General features: G+C 41.8%; 1 protein-coding gene across 2 annotated transcripts in view; it reads left to right on the top strand.

The window, feature by feature from the left end:
• The window catches only part of NR3C1 (nuclear receptor subfamily 3 group C member 1), a 158816-nt gene that overhangs the window by 93076 nt on the left and 44009 nt on the right, over positions 1 to 21731 (top strand). For both annotated transcript variants that reach the window (XM_074960516.1, XM_074960517.1), the window contains exon 3: positions 10886 to 11049. In XM_074960516.1, the coding sequence (XP_074816617.1) occupies positions 10886 to 11049 (164 nt within the window). The remainder of the gene's footprint in view (positions 1 to 10885; positions 11050 to 21731) is intronic.

Raw genomic sequence — 21731 nt, 5'->3', positions numbered from 1 at the left:
TTTATGTAAGGTATTTTAACCCTACATATGAAGTGATGTGTTAAATGATATATAAATTAATGGAAGTTTTTCCCTACAAGTGGAGTACTGGACTAGGACCCTGAAATCCTAAAATAATTATTTCAGGGTGTGTGAACATAAGTCTACAATTTGGAATGCTTTCTTGCCTTTTTGCATGTGCCTTCCTGTCATCTCAATTTTTTATTCATTTAATTCGAAAAGAGTCAGTTAACTGATTTTTCTGAAGATGGTTAAAAATACAATTCTGCAATGAAAGGATATACCATGAAGTCTAATTTTTTTGCTCAGATAGTAGGTGTTTCCTTCTTATGCTGCTTTACATTAAGAGATTATGGGTAAAGATTTATATTAATTACATAACTAGTTTGTTAATTATTTTACTAAAAATTGCATTTTGTTGTCTGAAATTCTTTGGTTTTCATTCATTGTGATCCATCCTAGTTTCCATGTTTGTGTGGCAAACAAAATACAATTTCACACAACTATGGAAAGGTAGCATCTGGTAGTTCTCCATACAGTCAGTAAATATTGTCTTTATCTGATGTAGTCTTGCATGTAAGAGATGCCAGAAACCCAGATTAATACAACAATAGCCAGCACTCTACTGTCTAATCAGTTTATTTTTAGTTTTGTAAGTCATATTATCTGCTTTCTGTCTCATACTACATTTTATATGGTATTCATAGAGCAAATGAGCCTTCTTCAAAATTAAAGTTGATGGAGCTGTAGAATATGCTTGACATAGTCTTAGCGTTCTCTATGAAAATTGGTAAATAACTCTTTTCAAGGAAACATTGTCATGAATTTACAAAGTTTTAGGGAAGGAGAAGCAAGACATCAGGTAACTTGATAATCTTTCGGTATTCAAATCTAGTTTAGGTAATTCGGTAGCCCCTGTTATAGTAGTATCTGAGCACTACCCAAACTTCTGTGAATTTACCCTTGCGGAACCTAGCATGAAGCAGCGAAATACCATTATTATCCTCATTTTATACAGACTGGCATGTCCACACCGGGGGGCGGGGGGGGGAAGAGGTGTATTTTTATCACCATTAGTTCCCACCTCATAAAATGACACCTTTTTCTCTAGTGAAGTCAAGATCTAAATGACTTTACCAGGATAACAAAGGGACCATGTAGTGGAGCGAGGAATTGAACCCCACGTCTCCCACGTCCCAGGTTCATGCCTTACCCACTGGACTTGCTTTCTGAAATCTCTCTGGAAATCAAACTGGTAATGCTTTTCTTCTCTCTACCAGCCTGAAAAATATAGGGAATCTTTTTAATCGACTTATTTGATGCCAGCAGTGTGCTTGGCACAGTTATATTTGCCCAGTGCCAGCTCCCTTCCACAAGGAGTTGACAATCTAAATCAAACTGGTAACGTTTCTTGTGTTGTGAACAAAAAATTCCTCAGTCAAGTGAATGTTGGAAACGGTGAAACTATAGTATACCATTAAACACAGACATCAAATTATCTAAACAAACAGCAAGCAGTGCCATCAGAATCTGGTATCTACTTCTCATGAACTTGCTTGAAGAAGCTCTAAAATCACTATATAAGTATTTGTGTAGTGTCAGAATTGGAGGATTGAAGATATTTTGAGATATTCAAAGAAGGGTATCAAAAAAAAAGTCTGGTCATACATATGATTGCTATGTAGGAGACTGTTAAACTTGGAGACATACACTCACTCAGTGTTGCAAAGTCCAGCACCGAATATTTAGGAGTTTCCTAGCGAGTGAGAGAGTAAATTGGAGGAAGAGAGGGCATAGTCTCTTGGTGAAGACAGCTGAATGCCATTGTGGAGAACTGGAGTTTCTCTTCATAGAGCTCTTATGTGTTGCTGGTCAAGTCACTCAAACCAAATTTTTCATAGGTGATCACTCGTGAATTCCTCCTAATTTTATGAGTGTCCAGCTTGAGACAGTCTCTTTTGCAAAAGTGCTGAGCACTCACAGCTGGAAATGAAGAAAATGAGAAGTGTACTTGAATATATAAAGTACTATATAATAATAAAGTACTTTGAAAAAGCAGATCTTAGGTATCTTATATTTGGCGCCCAAAGTTAATGCATACTTTTTAATCTTAATCTCATGCCTCAGCTCTCCATCCATAAAATGCTGACAATAATACCTGTTTATTTCACGGGGTGTTTTGAATATCAATTTGTGTTTGTGAAGCACTCAGGTTCAGTAGTGGTTAGTTCAATAGAAAAGCTCAAGAGGCCATTCTGTGTTCATAATAGTGTTTGAGTAGTGTGAAATAAATAAGAACTAAGGCCATACGTTGAATAATGAGAATAAAACAAAATGGAATAGCTGCTTATTAATTGAACACCATCCATTCTGTTCACTTAATGAGGCAGGGTCCTGTGGAAAAAGTGTGTGATCATGTAATTATCATAATACATATGCACAAGTAGACCAAATTAAGGTTGCACAATCAGCCTTAATTCAGGCACTTTCTAACTTTAGAGTGCTTGAATTTGTAACTGTAATCTTTTTACCATCACTTATGTAATTTCTTACATTTCTAAAAAAGCAAACTGAAAACATCATGTAACATCATGTTGACTTGCATGGTCATCAGCAGGATTAGATACACTGCACAGATACCTTTCACTTGAGCTAATGGAGTATGTGGTAGCAGTTAAGTTGTCATCCTCTATGTCAGGGGTTCTCAAACTGGGAGTTGGGTTATTACACGGGGGGGTCACGAGCTGTCAGCCTCCACCCCAAACCCCGTTTTTCCTCCAGCATTTATAATGGTGTTAAATATATTAAAAAGTTGTTTTAATTTATAAGGGGGGGGTCACACTCAGAGGCTTACTATGTGAAAGGGGTCACCAGTACAAAAGTTTGAGAACCACTGCTCTATGTGGACTAACACTGAGAGTGAAACATGCTTTGTTAGTGGCTTTCACAGATATATGCTGATAGGACTTGAGATACTTAGGTTCCATTCGAAGCTCCAGAGGGACGTGTGCTCTAGTGGACGTGAACTCTTCTGCCCATTCTCCCCAAGCTTGACCCCTTCTGCCCCATCCCTTCCAACCTATCCCTTTCCCAGTCTCATACCAGCCCCATTCTCTTCATGTAAACAGTCCCAGTGTCCACTCTTGAGGCTTCTTGTCCCAGTCTCCCTTGCCCAGCCAGTCCCCTCTTAACTCCTCATTCAATCTGTGTCTCGTGTCACTTCCATCCCCACTGGCTCCCAGTCAGTCTTCTTGCCCAAATAGAGTCAATGCCTCTCCTCCAACTCCCAGGCAGTTTCTCTTCTTCTCCCTCTAGTCCCCTCCTACTCCTTTTGCTCTTCTCTGGTCCAGCCTTTGTCTCCCCTACACTGGAATCAGATGGCTTCCTCCTCTGCATTGTCTGGGGGCCAGCAGGCTTACTGAGCACACAAGAGGGACAGACTCCCTGCTCTTGGTTCCTCTGGCTGTGCACTGCAGTGGTCAAAAAGGCTAACAGAATGTTAAGAACTATTAGGAAAGGGACAGAAAATATAATGCCAGTATATAAAGGGGAAAACAGGTAGATATCTGCAACCCCCACCCCACCCCATCCCACCTCACCCCCATTCTGTATGCTCCTCCTGAAGCTCTGGTATTAGCCAGTGTTGGATACAGGATACTGGAGTAGATGGATCATTAATTGACCCAGTATGGCTGTTCTTGTGTTATCCTGTCTGCCGGGAACATGACAATAATAAGGACAGTGTGGAAAGAGAGTGCATTTTAATGGGTTAACAGGTACTAGGATAATCACATGGGAATCATTTCTTAAAAGAACAGTAAGAAAAGTAATCACGACTAAGGAATTCAAAAAGGTTGTGAATATAAAGCTCATTGGTCAGCAAGTGCAAAAGCTAGTGAGCTTAAGTTTTCTGGAACTGAGAGCAGATCATTTTCACGTAATCTTACAACCATTCAGGGAGTATATGTAGCGTTTTAATGTGGCAATAGGAGTGCATTGTTGGGCCCTGTTTGTGTTATGGCAAGACAAAGCAACTTTTTCATGTAATAGGATTCAGAGTAGCAGCCGTGTTAGTCTGTATTCGCAAAAAGAAAAGGAGTACTTGTGGCACCTTAGAGACTAACAAATTTATTAGTCTCTATTTGTTAGTCTCTAAGGTGCCACAAGTACTCCTTTTCTTCATGTAATAGGAGTTTGCTTACATGAGCAAACAAGTAGGCATGGGAGCTTTGATCTTGCCTATGCTTGAAGACAGCAGCAACTCCTTTGATCTGGGAGGCACAGCGAGACGATGCAAAAGAAGCACACTGTGCCCAGGTTCAAAGATAGACAGGTAATAGCGGTGAGTACACTATCAAAATGGTAGCCAAATCGTCTTCTTTAAATGTTTCTCCCTCTTCCCCCCAGGAAAAGGTTAGTCTAGAGAGACAGAATGGTTCCACTAGGGAGTGGAGGCCTTTGTTCACTTCCCAGCTGTGCCACAGACTTTCTGTGAGAGCTTAGACAAGTCACCTGATCCACCCCTGCCTCAGTTTCCCAGCTGTAAAATGAGACTAATAATACTTAACTAACCTATGCAGGCGTTGAGGGCAAATGTTGGAGGCTCACTCTGATGGTGGGATCATCTAATTTCATAGTACGGTCACAGACTACCCTGTTATATTTTTTTTATTACATTGGATAATGTCTAAGACCTTTCAGATCATTCACTTCTCCAAACCCTAGCTGCCTTGGCCATCACTGTCATAATTTGAGGCAATGGGGGAACTGTAGCGTCGCCTGTGTATCCAAGCCATTACCTAATCGTGGTTCTCCCTCTACCTAAGATCAGAATTGAGGTTCTCTTTCTGTGGCATCTATTACTAATTGCCCCAGCTAACATTTCCGAGACCCAATTCAAGTAATCTTAGATGAAAGAAAGTATTAGAAGTAGAGATAAAATAGCCATAATGAAATAAGCTCAGGTTACGGAACACTATGGAAAAGATTTGGTAGGTTGTCTCTAACCTTTATTAATAAAAGACAGAGTATAAGATGCCTGAAAATCTCATATGACATAAGGTTTTCATTTGTCAGACACACAATTTGGAAGTTTTTTTATCCCATTTCAGTGCTCAGGTCTCAGAGGTCAGTCATTCTAACTGGATTTGCGGTTTTGTACATGTTGGTTTGTCTATTTAAGTTCAAGCATTAAATTTCAATTAGTGTTGGTGAGACTATTATCCACCATATTCTCTCTGGAAAGGAAAGCGTAGATCCTCTACTTAGCAAGAAAGAGAGCTGATAATAGATGGCATCAGTGAGGTGTCTAATGCCTATTTTGCTTCATTTTTCACTAAAAGGGTTAATGGTGACCAGATAATTACACAATAAATGCTAACAAAGGGGAAGGATCGCAGCCTGAAATAGGGAGATAACAGATTTAAAAGAGTATTTAGATAAGTTAGATGTAATCGGAAATTAGTCTAGGGTTCTTGAGCTAGCTGAACCAATCTTGGAACCATTAGAAATTATATTTGAGAATTCATGGAGGATGGGTAAGTTCCCAGAGGACTGGAGAAGGACAAACAGTAATACCTGTCTTTAAAAAGAGGAATAAAGAGAACCTATACCAGTCAGCCTAACTTTGATACCTGAATAAATACTGGAACAAATTATTAATCAATTGTAAGCACCTAAAGGATACTAGTAATAGTTAAGGCTACCTTTTAGTCACAGGTATTTTTAGTAAAAGTCATGGACGGTCACAGGCAGTAAACAAAAATTCACAGCCCGTGACCAGTCCATGACTTGTACTATATACCCCTGACTAAATCTTAGGGAGGGGCGCGGCCCGGGGGCACCATGGGTGTTTGGGGGGGGAGGGTGGCCCAGGGGTGCCAGGATCCTCCACTGGTGCTGGGAGGGGGGTGTTGGCAGGGCTGGCAGGCTCCCTACCCAGCTCTGCACCTCCACGGAAGCGGCAACATCCCCTTCCCTTAGCTCCTAGGCGGAGATATGTCCAGGCAGTTCTGCACACTGCCTCCTCCCCAGGTGCTGGCTCTGCAGCTCCCATTGGCCAGGAACCACGGCCAATTGGAGCTGCAGGGGCGGTGCCTGCAGGCGGAGGTGGCGTGCAGGCCACGTCTCCCCCTAGGAGCTGAGGGATGTTGCCACTTCTGGGGAGTCCTGTCCCATCCCCCCCCCCCCCCCCCGAGGTAAGCACCACCCAGAGCCCTCACCTCCTCCTGGACCCTGAGCCGCTGCCCCCCCCACCCAAACTCCTGCTGCTGCTGTGGTGGGGGTAGGGAGATGGCCCGGGACTGCCCCAGCAGTGGTCGGTGCGGCTAGCCCAAGGGCTGCCCGAGGTGGCCCTCAGGCCAGCCTCACCAGCCGTTGCAGAAGTCACAGAGATCGTGAAAAGTCACAGAATCCATGACTTCTGTGACCTTTGTGACAAACTCTCAGCCTCAGTAATAGCTAACATGGATTTGTCAAGAACCAATCATGCCAAGTAAACCTCATTTCCTTCTTTGACTGGGCTACCGTCCTAGTAGATAGAAGGGAAGCTGCAGATGTGATGTATCTTGATTTTAGTAAGGCTTATGACACAGTCTCTCATGAAATTCTCATAAGCGAACTAGGGAAGTTACGATAAGATTGGTGCAAACCTGGCTGAAAGATTGTATTCAGAGTAGTTATTAATGCTTCTCTGTCAAAGTGGGGGGATGTATCCAGGGAGGACCCACAGGGGCGAGGCCTGTCTGATACTAGTCAATATTTTCATTAACTAATTGGATAACAGAATAGAGGTGACACCAAGCTGGGAAGGGTTGGTAACACTTTGGAGGGCAGGGTTAGAATTCTAAATGACCTTGACAAATTGGAGAATTGATCTGAAATCAAGAAGATGAAATCCAGTAAAGACAAGTGCAAAGTACTACACTTAGGAAGGAACACTTAGATGTACAACTACAAAATGGGGAATATCTGGCTAGGCAGTAGTACAGCAGAAAAGCATTTGGGGGTTACAGTGGATCACAAATTGAAAATGAGTCAACAAGCTGCCGGGCGCTGGGTTGTGGGATTTGGTGGGGCGAAGTTTTTGCTTTATTACGCCCCATGCAGGTTCGGGGCGGCTGAGGAGGCGGTATGTTTCTGTTCAGCTCCCCGGGTTCATCAGTAATCTCCTTGACTCCAGAGAGATTACTGATGAACCCAGGAAGCTGAGTAGCAAATACCACTTCCTCAGCCACATGAGAACCTGCACCGGCATATCAAAAGTTTCTTCGGGAGGAGACGCTTTTCCCTGGGACAGCTTGGGGTCTGGGCAGGGGAGGCACAGCATGGCTGTGGCCGGCCCACGGCTCCTGGCTGCGGGGGCGCTCAGGGCCTCCTCCAGCCAGGGAGGGTGGGAGGGATGCTCGGTGCTTCTCCAGGTGGAAGGGGCTCATGGCTCCAGCCACTAAGCAGTGGCAGGGGTCTTGTGGCTCCAGCCGCAGAGGGGTGGCGGGGCTCTGGCCTCGGGGAGCAGAACAGGTGGAGCTGGGGGCTAGCCTACCCGAAGGAGGGCTCTACTTACCGCCCATGCTCTCCCTCCTAAAAGCAAGAAAATAGCAGACTATGATTTTGAGTACTTGTGGCACCTTAGAGACTAACAAATTTATTTGAGCATAAGCTTTCGTGAGCTACAGCTCACTTCATCGGCTGCTACTCTGAAACCTATGATTTTGAGGAGGCTGAGATCCTGTCATAGGCTTACTTATGCATTGTACAGTCTTCAGCCACTATGATGATTTAAAGTACTCCAGAGAAGCATTGCAGAAGCAAATGGTGAAAACATCTCACTCAAACACCATGTATGAAGAGGTGCAAAGTGGATATTGTCTTAGAAAAAGTGGAGTGTTGAGGTTAGAAAGTGCCAACTGGTCATGTGGTAATCACAGTTTTAGAAAGGTTTGAATGCTTCTGTAGTTGACAGTAGAGACAGATGCTGATAATAGCAGTGGTTCTTTCAGGAACTTTCCTGAATATTGAATTTCCTGGTCCAATCTGTTGATCTTATTGTTAGAAAAATATTTACCATTAGTGAGAAAACAGCCAAATATCAAAGTGAATTCAAAAAGTAACTCCATTCCACGTACATTTTCCTTCATTCTCCTGGATTCTCTGAATGGATGGTTGTATTAAATGGTAACCTGGACCTGTTATTGAAGCTGAAGATTTTCTCCACAGTAGGAAGTGAAGAGGAATCTTTGAGCCTGGGGGGGCTTAGTACTAAGTATGACTATCTCAATGAGAAACATTAAGTACCCCAAGGAAAAATATTTCTCATTTTCCAAGGTGTGTGGAGGGAGGGGGGAGGAAATAATCTTAGAATAATATTAGAAATTACCTTCCATGCGTGATTTCTGTCTCTTATTTGAGCAATGCTTTGTAGGTGATTCTGCAAGGAGGGAAAGGGATACAGTTTATAACCTATTCTTAAAAATGTGCAAAATTAGCAAATTAATGAGTATTCGTTATTTATGGGATGATTTAAAACTATGAATTGTGTATTCATGATTTCTTCATGCTGATATTTTGACTCTAACAAAGAGAGACTCCCTGTGCAGTGAACAAAAGTGAACTATAATAAAAGCAATCTCCTGGGTTAGGGTATTATCCTTCTCCCATTTCAAGTAAATGGCATAGTTCCCATTGACTTCAAAGGTTTTGGATCCACACCCTTAAAGAAACTTCTCCTTTGCATACAGTTTGCCAAAATGGTCACTTTAAGTTGTCTGTGTTTCAGACAGAAGTTACGGTCTGGGGCTTGAAGGATGGACAGGGGGTTAGGTGTAAGAAAATCAACAAATGATATAATTAGAAAACCAAAATAGACTTGAATAAAAAATTTACATCTCTATTTTCCCCATTAGTTATTTATGTGGAAAGTTCTGTTGGTTCCATAACACTAATCAAAGCTGCCTGTAATTATTGAGCCCTGCTACTAAACATGTTTGCTTCCCCGTCTTCTGAGTTCAGTTGTTGTTTGGTGTTATCAAGATGCGTTGAGCTTTATTTTTATTTTGCTTAATACTTTCCAAATCCATTTAAAAAAAAAATCATGATACACAGATTTAGCTTTTAACTGCTTGATCTTATTTCATTTTTCTCTGACAAGAACTTGGGCTTGTTTTTATTAATCATTTGATAAACAAGCATGTGGATTTACCTCCACATGGGATTTCTGCTTGTTTTTATTAGTCTGTTTTGAGGCACGCTACATTATTCAATAAAGAATCCTACTTTCTTATTCTACATTGCAATCTTTTGTTTAGATGTTCTAAATAATTCTGCATTTTGCTGCTCGTTGTTGTTTGTCTCAATAGAATCTGTTTCTGACTAGTTTGTACTCTTTCTGCTCATGGATTTTAATTTTTCTCAGCCAAATTTCCACATGTTCGCTAACTGCGACTCTTTAGATATTGACATTAATCCCATAAAAGAGAAATGTTGTCAAACTCTTTCGTAATGTAAGCTTGTCATGGTTCTGCTAAATTTCTTTCCTTATTATTTTTGCAGGTAGCCCAAAGGATAATAATTATTAAACTATCTCTTGCTGATAACCCTGAGACAAACACTGTTGTGTTTGGACAGGAGACACTCAGCCTGTCAGCAAAGCTTTCTGAATATAAATTTTCAAAAAAACACACATTAACTACAGTTTAGTTTTCTACAAGAATGTTAGGTAAAGTGGGAGGTTAGACGTAGAGACATTTGTGAATTATACTTTCTAGCATTTAAGGTTGATCTAAAGTGGTGATCCCAACGGTTAACTGTTCCCTAGTAAAGGATACAAAGGACCAGCTGCAGCAAAGGCCGCCTATTTGTTCTCCAGCGGTTTTTGTATGTATTATTATTAGTTGTAGTATTAGTATTATTTATTTATTTATTATTTGTTTGAAAGCCTCTGTTTGAAAGTTGTTTGGCTGCGAAGAAAATCTTCAAAGCATGAAGCAAGTATAACTGATGCAGCAATATCTGCTGGAGAGCCTGGTGTGAATTGTCCCATTCATTTAGCTGATGCTCACTCGGATGCAAATGGGATATTTTAATTGTTTCACATCTCATTAAAATGTGTAAGAAAGGAGAAGTGGTATGAAGATTTAGAAGTGTATTATAAAGTGGAGGCAGGCTGATGTAGGACTAGCTTAGGCAGAGAGGAGGGGGAAAATGAGGCTGAAGATGCATAAATTAAGATGGGCAGGCCTTTAACAACTCATGGAACCGGCAGTGGCACTTAATTGGGTTTTATTCCTGAAACTCCGTTTTCAACAGTTTGGGAAATACCGATTTAAAGCAATATTTAAAAAAAAAAAAAAAAAGAGTTGAGGATTTTACAAAGTATGGGGGACTTAGGGTAGAAGATTAAAGAGCAACAGGGTCTCTCTCACTCCTCCAACTCCCCCTCTTCCCCATTAGGGATATCTGGGAACCCTAGTATTGTTAAATATCTTAGTTTAAGCTCCTGGATTGAGTGGGTCCATTACTTCTATTAATATAGGGGTTAATTTTCAGTATGCATTAAAATCTAGAAAGCTGTAGGAATTTCCACCTGCTGACTAAGATGTGAACTTCCATCATGAATTTCTGTGATTAATTAGTAGCCTGGAAAAAGAATATTGTTTTTGTTGAATTTGTTGAATCATGACTCTGATATAAGCAATACAACATTTTAATACCTGCATATCACTGGGTACATAATCTGTAACAAAGATGATAGATTTAACAGGTCTAAATGCAAAATATACTATGCAAATACATTACTGAAGTTACTTTACATACGTGACTCCTCTTCTGACTATGACATGGTTTTCCAAGAAGTATGACTGAAATTTCTTCCCTCCTGTTTGTTTTTTAGCCCTGGAGTGAGATCTGATGTAAGCTCTTCTCCATCCACCACCTCAACAGCAACAGGACCACCTCCCAAGCTTTGCCTGGTCTGTTCTGATGAAGCTTCTGGATGTCATTATGGTGTCCTAACTTGCGGCAGCTGCAAAGTATTCTTCAAAAGAGCTGTGGAAGGTAGGATGTGTTTTGAGAGTTTATTATCTGTTAAAAATTATAAAACATATGTACAATCTAATGCCTCTGCAGGCATCCTTGCTGCTCCCTAGAATCCTATGGGAAATTAACTATTTCTTCTAGAAATGCTGACCTCATGTGTATTCCACTGTGGGTACACGTGTACGCCATGTGCCCAGAGTCAGAGAATTTTGAAAGTAGTGTCCGTTGGTCCGCTCATGTACCGCTCACTATCCTCAGTGCCTCCAACTGTGGAGGTAAAGACCAGAGCTGACCAACCGCTTCTCCAGTTCCTTCTTACCACCGTGTGACCTACGTCAGATCCTCCAGCATCCGGATCTTTGTCTTCCTTTGTTCTTTAGTCTGTAAAAATATATAGTAAATAGTTTTGAATTTTACTCAATAGTTTTAGCTAAGTTTTATAGTTCTTCGTTTTGGGGAATTATCCTTGTGTACCACGTTAAGAGTGCTGTACTACATTCAGGCCTGTACACTTCAAGATCTGTACTTGTTGCCCATGCTCCTTCTCAGTCAGTGATGACCATCAGTGCTGCCTGTCCTGCCATGGGGAAGCTTGTGTCATGGCACGGTGCAGTGTCTGGTACACTTTTCCCAGTAGTACCAGGAAGTGCAGGAATTTGTCTTAAGAAGCACTTAATGGAGAAAGCTAAGAGATCACAGTCGGATCTGGGCTGGGGGACCTTTCCCCCAACCCCATTCAGCAGCTTGACTCAGCAAGGATTGCACTTCCTGCCATGAGGTTGAGTTAGGCAAGGGAATCTACTCCCACAGACCCCGTCAGGGTTTTGTCAAGAAGGCAGGAAGCATTCTCATAAACATGAGAGCAAATCCTCCTCCAGGTCCACTTCTAAGAAGTTGGATACAACCCTGCATAAGTCGAGCAGATCTTCCCGCTTGCCCCATGAGGACATAGAACATCCTGAATCTCGTGGCCATGACAATAAAGCCCACACATCTAATGTTCTCTCAGTACCAGAGCATGTTCTGGCAGCATCAGTTCATCTGGCACCAATTAAGACTAAACACTCGGAACTGACGGCACCAACAAAGGGCAGCCATCAGAAGCTTCAAACACCAATAATACCAGCTTTACCTTGCCTGAGTGTGGCACAGACTATATTTGCTCTGGCTCTGTTGGTTCGGAGAGACAGGACCACTCACACTCCAGGGACAGCAGAGTCTCATGCTCCACCTGATGACATTTTTGCTCTCCTTGATCCCCCCCAATTTCCTTAAGGGAGGAGTGTGTCCCCCATCCCATTGTCCAGCCATGGTTTCCTTCCAGCTGAACCGTCAGTACCACTGATGGATCCAGAATTGGCATTTTCTCTCTCAGTAGATTCTGAACCCCTGAGGAACTGATGTTTCCTCCTCTGAGGACAGGGGACCTGGACTAGTCTGGAGCCAACCTCCACCTCAGCACCTGCCTCACAGCTGTTGGTACCCCAAGCTGTGGGCACCTCCACAACCACACTTTGACTTGTTTTACTGGCCCTGTTGGGGCCGTACCACCCTGCAGAGTTGACGTGATCCGCTAGGGAGTCAGTTCACCCTTCCCCTGCAAGAGGACAGCCAGAGCTTCCATCTGACCCCATGGAAGCGGGAGGATTATGAGCCATATCCAGCAATTCTTCTGGTACCGACAAGACTGTCCTCATCATCTATGGATGAAGCAGTTTCTCCAATATCTTCTCCCATACATATCCCTAGTGACCATAAGCAGTTCCAGGAACTGTTATGTAGGATGGTAGTGGCAGTGCAGATCTCCCTTGAGGAAATTCAGGATCCCCAACATAAACTCCTTGACATCCTACAGGCTTTTGGATCCAGCCAAATAGTGCTTCCTGTTAATGAAGCCATTCTGGAATCAGCAAGAGCAGTCTGGCGTACCCCAGCCACTAGTGCCCCTACCCCTAAGAGAGCAGAAAAATGCTATTGTCTTCTCATTCTACAGCTAACTCTTTGGTTATCCAGTTTGCTATGGAGACTTCTAGACAGCAATACCCTAAGTCTCCTCCGGTTGACAAAGCGGGTAAACACCTAGATTTATTGGGAAGGAAGGTCTTCACTTCTTCTAACCCTCAGTTCAGAATAGCCAATTACCAAGCACTGTTGCCTAAGTATGATTACCTGAAATATTCCAAGTCCATGGACTTCATCAACAAGTTTCCTTAACACGACAGCTCCATTTCACGCTCTCATTGAGGAAGGCAAGTCGGTTGCCAGGATCAGTGGTAGAAGCAGCAGACACATCTTCAAGATAAATGGCAATAGCCATTGTCATGTGCCTTGAATCATTGCTTCACGCTTTGGGGTTTCTCAGAGAGATCCAGAACACTGTGGAGAACCTGCCCTTGGATGAAACCCATCTCTAACCAAAAGATAGATGGGTCCTTACACATTCTAAAGGACTCCAGGGCCACCTTCCTCTCCCTGGGAACATGTACAGTGGCCCCAAGAGAAAATTCCACAGGCAATCAACCACTTTACCACCAGCAGCCTTGTAAGCCACCCTGTAAGGGGCGGTGGGTTCAGAAGTCCTGTTTCCCTGCACCTTCTGCCAGCCTGAGCATCAGCATCATCCTGCCCCCAGCCAAATGAACATTTTGACAGGCGTTCAAGAGCTGCAAATGTATGACATCACCAACTGCTGATTCCCACACATCCCAGCATTCTTTTTCCAGACCTGGAGTGAAATAACAATGGACAAGTGGCTGTTAATCTTCATCCATTCCGATTATGCAATTTAATTTACCCCCTTGCTCTCTCCAAATCCTTCATTCCTGCCCCTTTTCAGGGGCCATTCTAATGAGGAGATTCTCAAACAAGAAATAGAGTCCTCCTTACAGCAAGAAGCAATAGAGCGGGTTCCTCTTGAGCACCAAGGAAAGGGTGAGATGTCTTTTGGGACCAGGTCTGTCCCTACCCATATGTAAAGTATGCAGCTGCATAGGGCACCAGGAAATTTGGGGCACCAAATTTTCTGGTGCCCTGTGCAGCTGCATGCTGCTCCAGCCCCTGCCCCACCTCTTCCCCATGGCCCCTGCTCCACCCCCACCTGCCCCCACTCTACCCTTCCCAAAAGCCCCCTCCCTGCTTCTCCCCACCCCACCCCCACTCCCACCCCCCCTGAGGACTGCTACAGGTCCAGGCTTGCCCTTACTGGCAGCGGGAAGTGCAGTGACCCAGACCCAGCCGCACTGCCGGTGAATGCTGGGGTGGGGGGGTTCCCCCCTACCCCCCAAGCTAGCCCCACCCCCCTGGGGGGGTGCTGCTTAGGGCCCAAGAATAACTAGGGATGGCCCTGTTCTGGACAGTGGTTCTTCAAATAGCTGTGCCACTAATATCCTCCTCCTATTTGAGTACTGCTTATCAGTCACCTGCAGTGGAATAGACATAGGAACCAGCAATCAAAGAAGAAGAGAAAGTTACTTACCGTATCGCAAGTGAAGATTCTTTGAGGTATGTGGTCCCTATCTATATTGCACTACCCACCCCCTCCTTCACCTCTGCATTCTTCAATTTGTGGGAGTGAAAGAACTGGAGAGATGCTCAGTCTACTCTACCTTCATGGTTGGAGCCATGAGGAGAGTGAGGATGCATACATGAGCCAAGTGACGCTGCTTTCAGAATTCTCCAGCTCTGGGTGCATGAAGCACATGCATACCCACAGTGGAATACATGTGGAGACTACCCATCTTGAGAAATTTCCAATTACTGTAAAGTAAGTAACTTTCTCATATCTAGACTATGTTCCTAAGAAAATAAAATTGATAGTGGTGTGAGTACCTAAAGCATGGAGTACATGTACATTTATATAATGCACCCATTCACTGAGAGTGTGAGAGGGTTTATTGTTATCTTTGCTTGGTATCATTTATTTTTGTTTGCTTTTCTTTCATTGGTTGTGTTGTTGGTGTCACTTTTATGTAAAATGTGTGTGTTAATATGTGATAAAACTTATATAGGGCATGTGATTTTGAAGGTCAAAGTTTAAGTAGACTGTATGCCAGCCAGCTATGTGTGACATCCTATATGGAAATTGATAAGTTTATCTTAAACAATCCCATAATAGTATTATAGCAGTTTTACAACATTTGCTGTAAACAATAATGCTCATCAACCTGTTATATTCTATAAATGGGTGTATGTATTTTTTGAGATCACTAGATGACAGCATTGTGATAAACGACTGTCAAGATTTCTCCCTGATCTCAGTAGTAGTAAAGCAAAAATTAAAAAAAAAAAAAAGAGAGAGAGAGAGAGTAGATATGAGCTTACAATGTGTAAGGCAGCTCAACCCTTCTCCCCCCCTCCCCCCCTCCCCCAGCACCAATATGATTTTGGGGTGCATACACAAGCATTATGAAATGGACCAGGTTCTGCCTCCTTATATGACCAGCAGAAAGATGTGGGCAAGATGCAGTTGTTGGGGAAGATTTTTTTAATTAAAAGCTTACCATAATTCTCACACCCTAAGCTACATAATGTCAGTCTTGCCTTGGAAGAATCATGCTAGCTCCTAAAGGGCAGATGAAAAGGTTTGGTGTCTGATGTCTCTTGCTTGCAGCAATCCTTACTCATTTTGAGATGAATCATCCTAGCTGGCTACCCATCTTTCACAAATAACGCCAACATGGGGGGACATTATTCTCAACCAAAATATCTCTAAGGGCTTCTCCGTGGAAAACAGTGGGATACAAATCTGTTTCATACAGGTATGTGGGGCTTTGGTCCTTGAAATTAAACGTGTAGGCAAAGCAGCTCCCAGCTCTTTTTGTGATATAATGGGAAGCTTTTATGAAAACCTGAGGTTATTCAGAATTATCAGAAAAGCCATCTTGCAGTCCTGGCTCCTGCCAGACACTATAGGAAGGAATACAGATTTTTAGAAAGTTGAAGCAGTCTCTGAAGTATAACAGGAAAAAATACCACTTTGCAAGTGGTAGCTAGAACAAGGGCTGAGGCGACATCACTAGCTGCTATCAGTTGCCTCAGAGCTATCCACGTGGCCTCCAGCCAGCCCTGTCTGGAATTAGACCCCCAATTGATGTCAGAGTCTTTTATTTTGGGAGCATATGGCTACCTATAGCTTTGGTAAAAACTGTTGTCACTGGACATTGTCCAAAGGGGATATTCTGTGGAGCTGTGCAAGGATCATAGGAACAACTTTGTTCTATTCCCAGTCTCTAGCAACCCCATAGAAATGTCAGGACCTGAATGAAACTACCCATCATCTACTTCACATCAGAGACATATAGCCTATTCCACATGCTGTTTTTAGCCACAGATAATCAGGAGCACACATAGCAGAGCTCTGTCTGATACATCTGAATAAGTTCCTAAAGGAGGCTTATCTCCATTTCCCATTGTACTGTTCCGTAGACAGTTCTTCTGGTGTGCATATGGATGGTAGCTTTTGTGGGGGCTGGGGGTGGCTTCCCAAATTTGATTCACCTTTATCTGTCCCAAAGGGCAATTTTTCTTATCATGGTTCTGTACAGAGAGAAAAAGTGGAAACACACCCAGAGTAATAAATTTTCTGGAGTATTTCCTATATTGATATCTGCTACACAGCCATCAATACATACATTCACCAACTTCTACATATTTATCATACAGTCTTTAGTCAGTGCCATTTTTTGGCAGAAGACTTCTCAATGTCTTCGTGCCAAAGGGAAGAAGATGGAGAATATATGTAAAATTTCCTTTCTTCAGATAATAAGGTCCACAGATCTAGCCCACACTGGAGACAAATGGATCATTCAGAATATAGACGGAAATTGAAACCCAAAGACTTGGATTTGTTTCATTAAGAAGAATATCCCATTCTCTCTGCCAAAGGAGAGATTATGCTTTTTTTCCTCAAAGAATATTTAGCCCAATCCATAATTTAGGAAACTAGAATGGAATTATTCTGGCTGTGGAAGTTCTCTCAACTGACAGCAGCTTCTCTGGGTGAGGCATTCCTCTTCTGCCAGTGACTGACAGGTCTGGTTCTGCCTTCGAGCTGCAAGCAGGCTGAAGTATCCATTATAACTGATCTGTGGACTTTACTGCCTGAAGACAGGAAACTTTCAGGTAAGCATGGAATTTTCCTGGTATGGAGTGCAGCATAACGGGGATCTGTGGATTGTTTGAGGATGTGACAGATTGCTGTAGATCTGTACTAAGTTATGTCACCTGATTTGTTTTTTGACTTCCATTTTATATCAGACCTTGTGTCCTCTGTTGGGAGCCAGCTTGAACGGGTATATGTGTAGCTTGTTTTTAATGTATAAAAAGGCCGGAAAAGGAGGAGGTGTTTCTTACCTGGTGGAGAGCTGACGTTAGGAAGAGTCATCCAGACTGATCTGCAACTAAATATAGCCTTTTATGGTATATTTGGTGGTTCTTTTTGCTAATCAGGCAGATACACTATATATAGCTTAACGTATATTTATTCAGATTCTTAATTTTTACTTCTTTTATTTTGCAAGAAAATGATGAATAATACGCTTCTTATTTACCAGATGATGATTCATTTTTTTACTCGTGCTTTGTGTCAAGTTCTATTTGGATGGAAATTCAATTTAAAATGCACAAAAACAGTATTTTAATATTGATTGATTATTTAAATGAAACTACCTAAAGATGTTCCACATGCATAAGAAAAAAGTTATCAGAACAGTTATCAAAACATGTTTTATATTTAAAACTAATTGATTTATTAAGCAAAGGAAGTATGATCTATAGTTAGTGAATTGAACTGATTATTTCTGGTCACCATGTCCTTAAAGATTTTAGAACTAGCAAATCTCATCCTCTCAACTAGTCATGGAACTCAACTAGTTGAATAAACTGAAATGAAGAAAATCCTCTTTCTGGACCTGCAGAAGAGGTTACTGCTGTTGAAAGCTGGTTTAGCACGTCATAAACTCTAGGTTCAGGTGCTTAGGGAGTGACTTCCACCAGTTCAGCAGTCTGACTTTTAAAAAAAAGCTTGGCAGCAAACATGTACTGCTTAATATTTTTTATTTAATTTAAATTGTTTTAATAGATTATACTAAGTTTAGGCCTTAACAGAGGTTGTTATAATTTCAAATGTAATTTTAAGTAGGTTTATTTTTTTTTAAATAAACAAGTATTTAATTTAAATTAAAAAATCCGATATACAAAACATTAAAAATCCGCCATTTTTATCCATCCTGCTGCCAAGAGGGGAGAGTGTTCCTGAGTGACCCAGAGCTATTAATAGGGATGAGTCACTATCCAGACCTAGGGAGCTTTGGAGCATATGGTCATCAGTGGTTGGATCTCCTCACAACAGACTCGTATCCATTCAGAGGATGGAACTGGACTGGGTTGTGACAGAGAACTTCCTTGTGCAAAGCATATTTCGTAGCTCCTGTATTGTAAACCTAGAAGAGCAGGGCCATATTGTGAAAAGTGCTCTGCACCCAGTGGTTGCCGTTGTTCTCAGCAGGGGGAATCAGGATGCCATGCCCTTTTGAAAATCTGGCCCACAGGGTTGTGTGCTCGTTTCAGTTTTTCTGGAGCTGCTTTAAGAAGGGAAGTTTAATTAGCAGTTTTAGCTATGTGACACTCCTGAATGAACTGTGGTGGGATAAGATATGACATGACAATTACAGGCCCTGTAATTTAAACTTTTAAATGTCATTAAGGGAGTAAAGGTCTTTATTTGCTGCAGTTTTAATACCTTCCATTTGTAATCCTTGAGGATTACTGTATTTTAATGAAATAATCTTTATCCTTGTACAGTTTGGTTAAATGGTATACCTATCAGAGTCCTTATTTGTAAGTATACAAGAAACTCACAAACACTGCATCTCCTTTTTAGAGGATTCCAATAACAGTGATAATTATTATATAGTTATATCATTGTAACACTTCATAACACATTTATATAGACTTAAAAGAAACTTGATCCCTGCTGCAATGCTCTGCATTGACAAAGAGAGGGTAGAGGAGAGGCAAATAGGTTGAGAAGTCCTGATATTCTCTTCAATTGAAAATAAGGTAGTGGAAAAGGGTGTGGAGGAGACTGGTGAATACCCAAATGGAACAAGTGGGTTTTGAGGAGGGATTCAAAGGAGAATGAGTATACTGAAAGGCAGGGCCGGCTCCAGGCACCAGGAAAGGAAGCAGGTGCCTGGGGCAGCCAATAGAAAGGGGCAGCACTCCGTCCGTCATCAGGGTGGCACTTCCGGGTCTTCGGTAGCGGGCCCTGCAGTCCCTCTCTTCCTCTTCGGCGGCACCTCAACCAGGCTTGGTGGTTGTTTTTTTTCCTTCGCCGCTTGGGGTGGCAAAAAAGCTGGAGCCGGCCCTGCTGAAAGGTGGGGAGGAGTGTCATTTCCGGAGAAGGGAGCAGCATGAGAAAAGGCACACAAGCAAGAGTGGGAAGGTGTTGGAATCTCAAAAGAGACAGAATCAGGAAATTATATTGTGGCTGTTTCGTGGGGGTCAGCAGATTTGTTTGGTCTGTTCTGATATCCAGAAGCAGCATGCCTGCAGTGTGGTTGATAAAGCAAGAGTGGTTAGATCAACAACAACCTTTCACTGCTCCCATCATGGTCTAATGTAGTCCTCAGGGCTACATTTGAAGCATTCATATCTGCAGTAAGCGCTTTTAAAAACTTTCCAATTTGTTCTCTAATCATTAGCTACCTTTACCACTGTATTGCCTCAACTGCCATTGTTTAGTTACAAAGGTGACTGACAAGGTTGATGTTTTTTATACAACCCTATACCTTTGCATGGCTTCCAGGCTCGCATGAAGCAGAGCAGTGTGCAATCACCTTACTTCATTCACCACAAAATGTTAATGGGGGGGACAGAGGTCTACAACACCATAGAAGCAATGGAGCATTCCATCGAAAAAAGGAATGATGGCTAATCACTAATGGTAGTGTACATCAGCACCATAAGTGGTACCATGTGTCAGGAAAAGAGGAGCAGCTCCTAAAGACTACCTACCTGGAACATCATCTGTAATTGTTCTGCAATATTCATATTCTGAATTTCAGCATCTCTGTGAGAAAGCAAGAAAAATTACTCTTTTTTCATCTTATTGTGGTGATTGGTATTTCTTTCTACTTAGTTGATCTGCAGTGTCCATTTGTGTATCTATATATACACATACTTACATACATATTTGTTAATGAGAACAAGTGTCCTGGTTGTGATGTCCATTTACTACTTTCATTCTGGATGGAACTTAGTGCCTGAAGGTCCCTGTTGCTTCCTCGTCTCCAAATAGAAGATTTTTGGAGCTTGTACAAAACTGAATGAAAAAAGCTCCCTTAGAATATCAAGAAATCAGTGAGCTACCTAAGGAAGTAAGCCTGAGTGAAGTCACTGTAATAGTCTTTGTACCCCACCTTCACAGCCAATTGCACAAATTGACCTGACACACTCCTTAATCAGACTTTTTTGCTACTAAGCAGGCGGTTTTCACAGCTCAAATAATCAGGGAAAAGTTGAATGTTTATTTTCACCTTAAAAAATTCCCAGACTGCCCTCCCATAGGTGAAGTATCTGTTGTCCCAGAAACTTGGCATAGAATCAGCAGACTTTAAATGCTAGCCAATTAAATGAGTGTGAATTCAATCTATTTCCTGTACCCTTGATTCATTCTCAGAGAGAGTTGTAAAAGAGTTTTTATAATGAAATTACCTCTTTAGTGTAATCATACTACAGTAGGGCTTTCAGTTACTTCACTAAACAATTTGTGCCAATTTTGAAATAAACAGACTGGAATAGCCTCTGCCTGCTTCATGGGTGGGGTGATAATGGTGATACATTGTAGCAAAAAAATATTAAATTCACAGGTATTTTTAGAAAACTTGCTGAATCCCTAATGCAAAGGTAAAAAGCTTTCTTCTGTTTCCCACTTATATTCTGCAGTAGTTGAATGCTATGTGAAAATTGCCAGGACAGTGATCAGGACTGTAATAATCCATTAGAGCAAAAGTTGGATTCAGTTCTTACTCAATGAGTATGAGATTTTAGAATTACCATTTAATCAGCTTATGTATCAGTGGCATTAGACCAGATGAAGAGAGACCTGCTTCTGGAGTCTATTTTAGTTTTCAAACTGGAGAAGAAGCTGTCCTTTGATGACAATTATTTCTGAACGGGAAAAAATCTTTAGAAAATTAGTCACAGTTAAAACAGTTAAAACTCATTAATATATACTCTAGTGTTCCTCCTGTTTTAACTCTGCTGAGAAATCCATCATGGAGAGCAGCAACTCTTTAAGTTATGTAGTTCAATTTTCTAGGCTTCCAAGGTCAGCTTAGTTTTGGATCCATAAAAATACCAAGGGATTTAGTCTGTCCACTTCACAAGCTCTACCCAAGGAGCTCTTCCTCCATGTTTTAAAAATGGTAAAATCAGTATATTCTGAAGAATTTATAAATGAACACTCTCAAATTGGCCTTTCTGGCAGTTGGCCTTGGTGCTATCTGGCTTCTCGTAATCTCAGAAATGCAGAGTTACATATTGCTGTTTCTGAAATCTTATTTTCCTATAAGCAATAGAGTTAGATATTTTAAAGTGAACTGCTTTATGAATGTTAATTTTTTATTTTAATTCTCAAATTTCTCTCAAGGGGGCTATATGGTGCATTTAGACTGTTTGATAATTTCCTCTTGCCTCTA

This window comes from Natator depressus, chromosome 8, assembly GCF_965152275.1.
Source record: "Natator depressus isolate rNatDep1 chromosome 8, rNatDep2.hap1, whole genome shotgun sequence".
In the NCBI taxonomy this organism is placed as follows: Eukaryota; Metazoa; Chordata; order Testudines; family Cheloniidae; genus Natator; species Natator depressus.
This window is presented reverse-complemented; position numbering and strand designations above follow the sequence as displayed.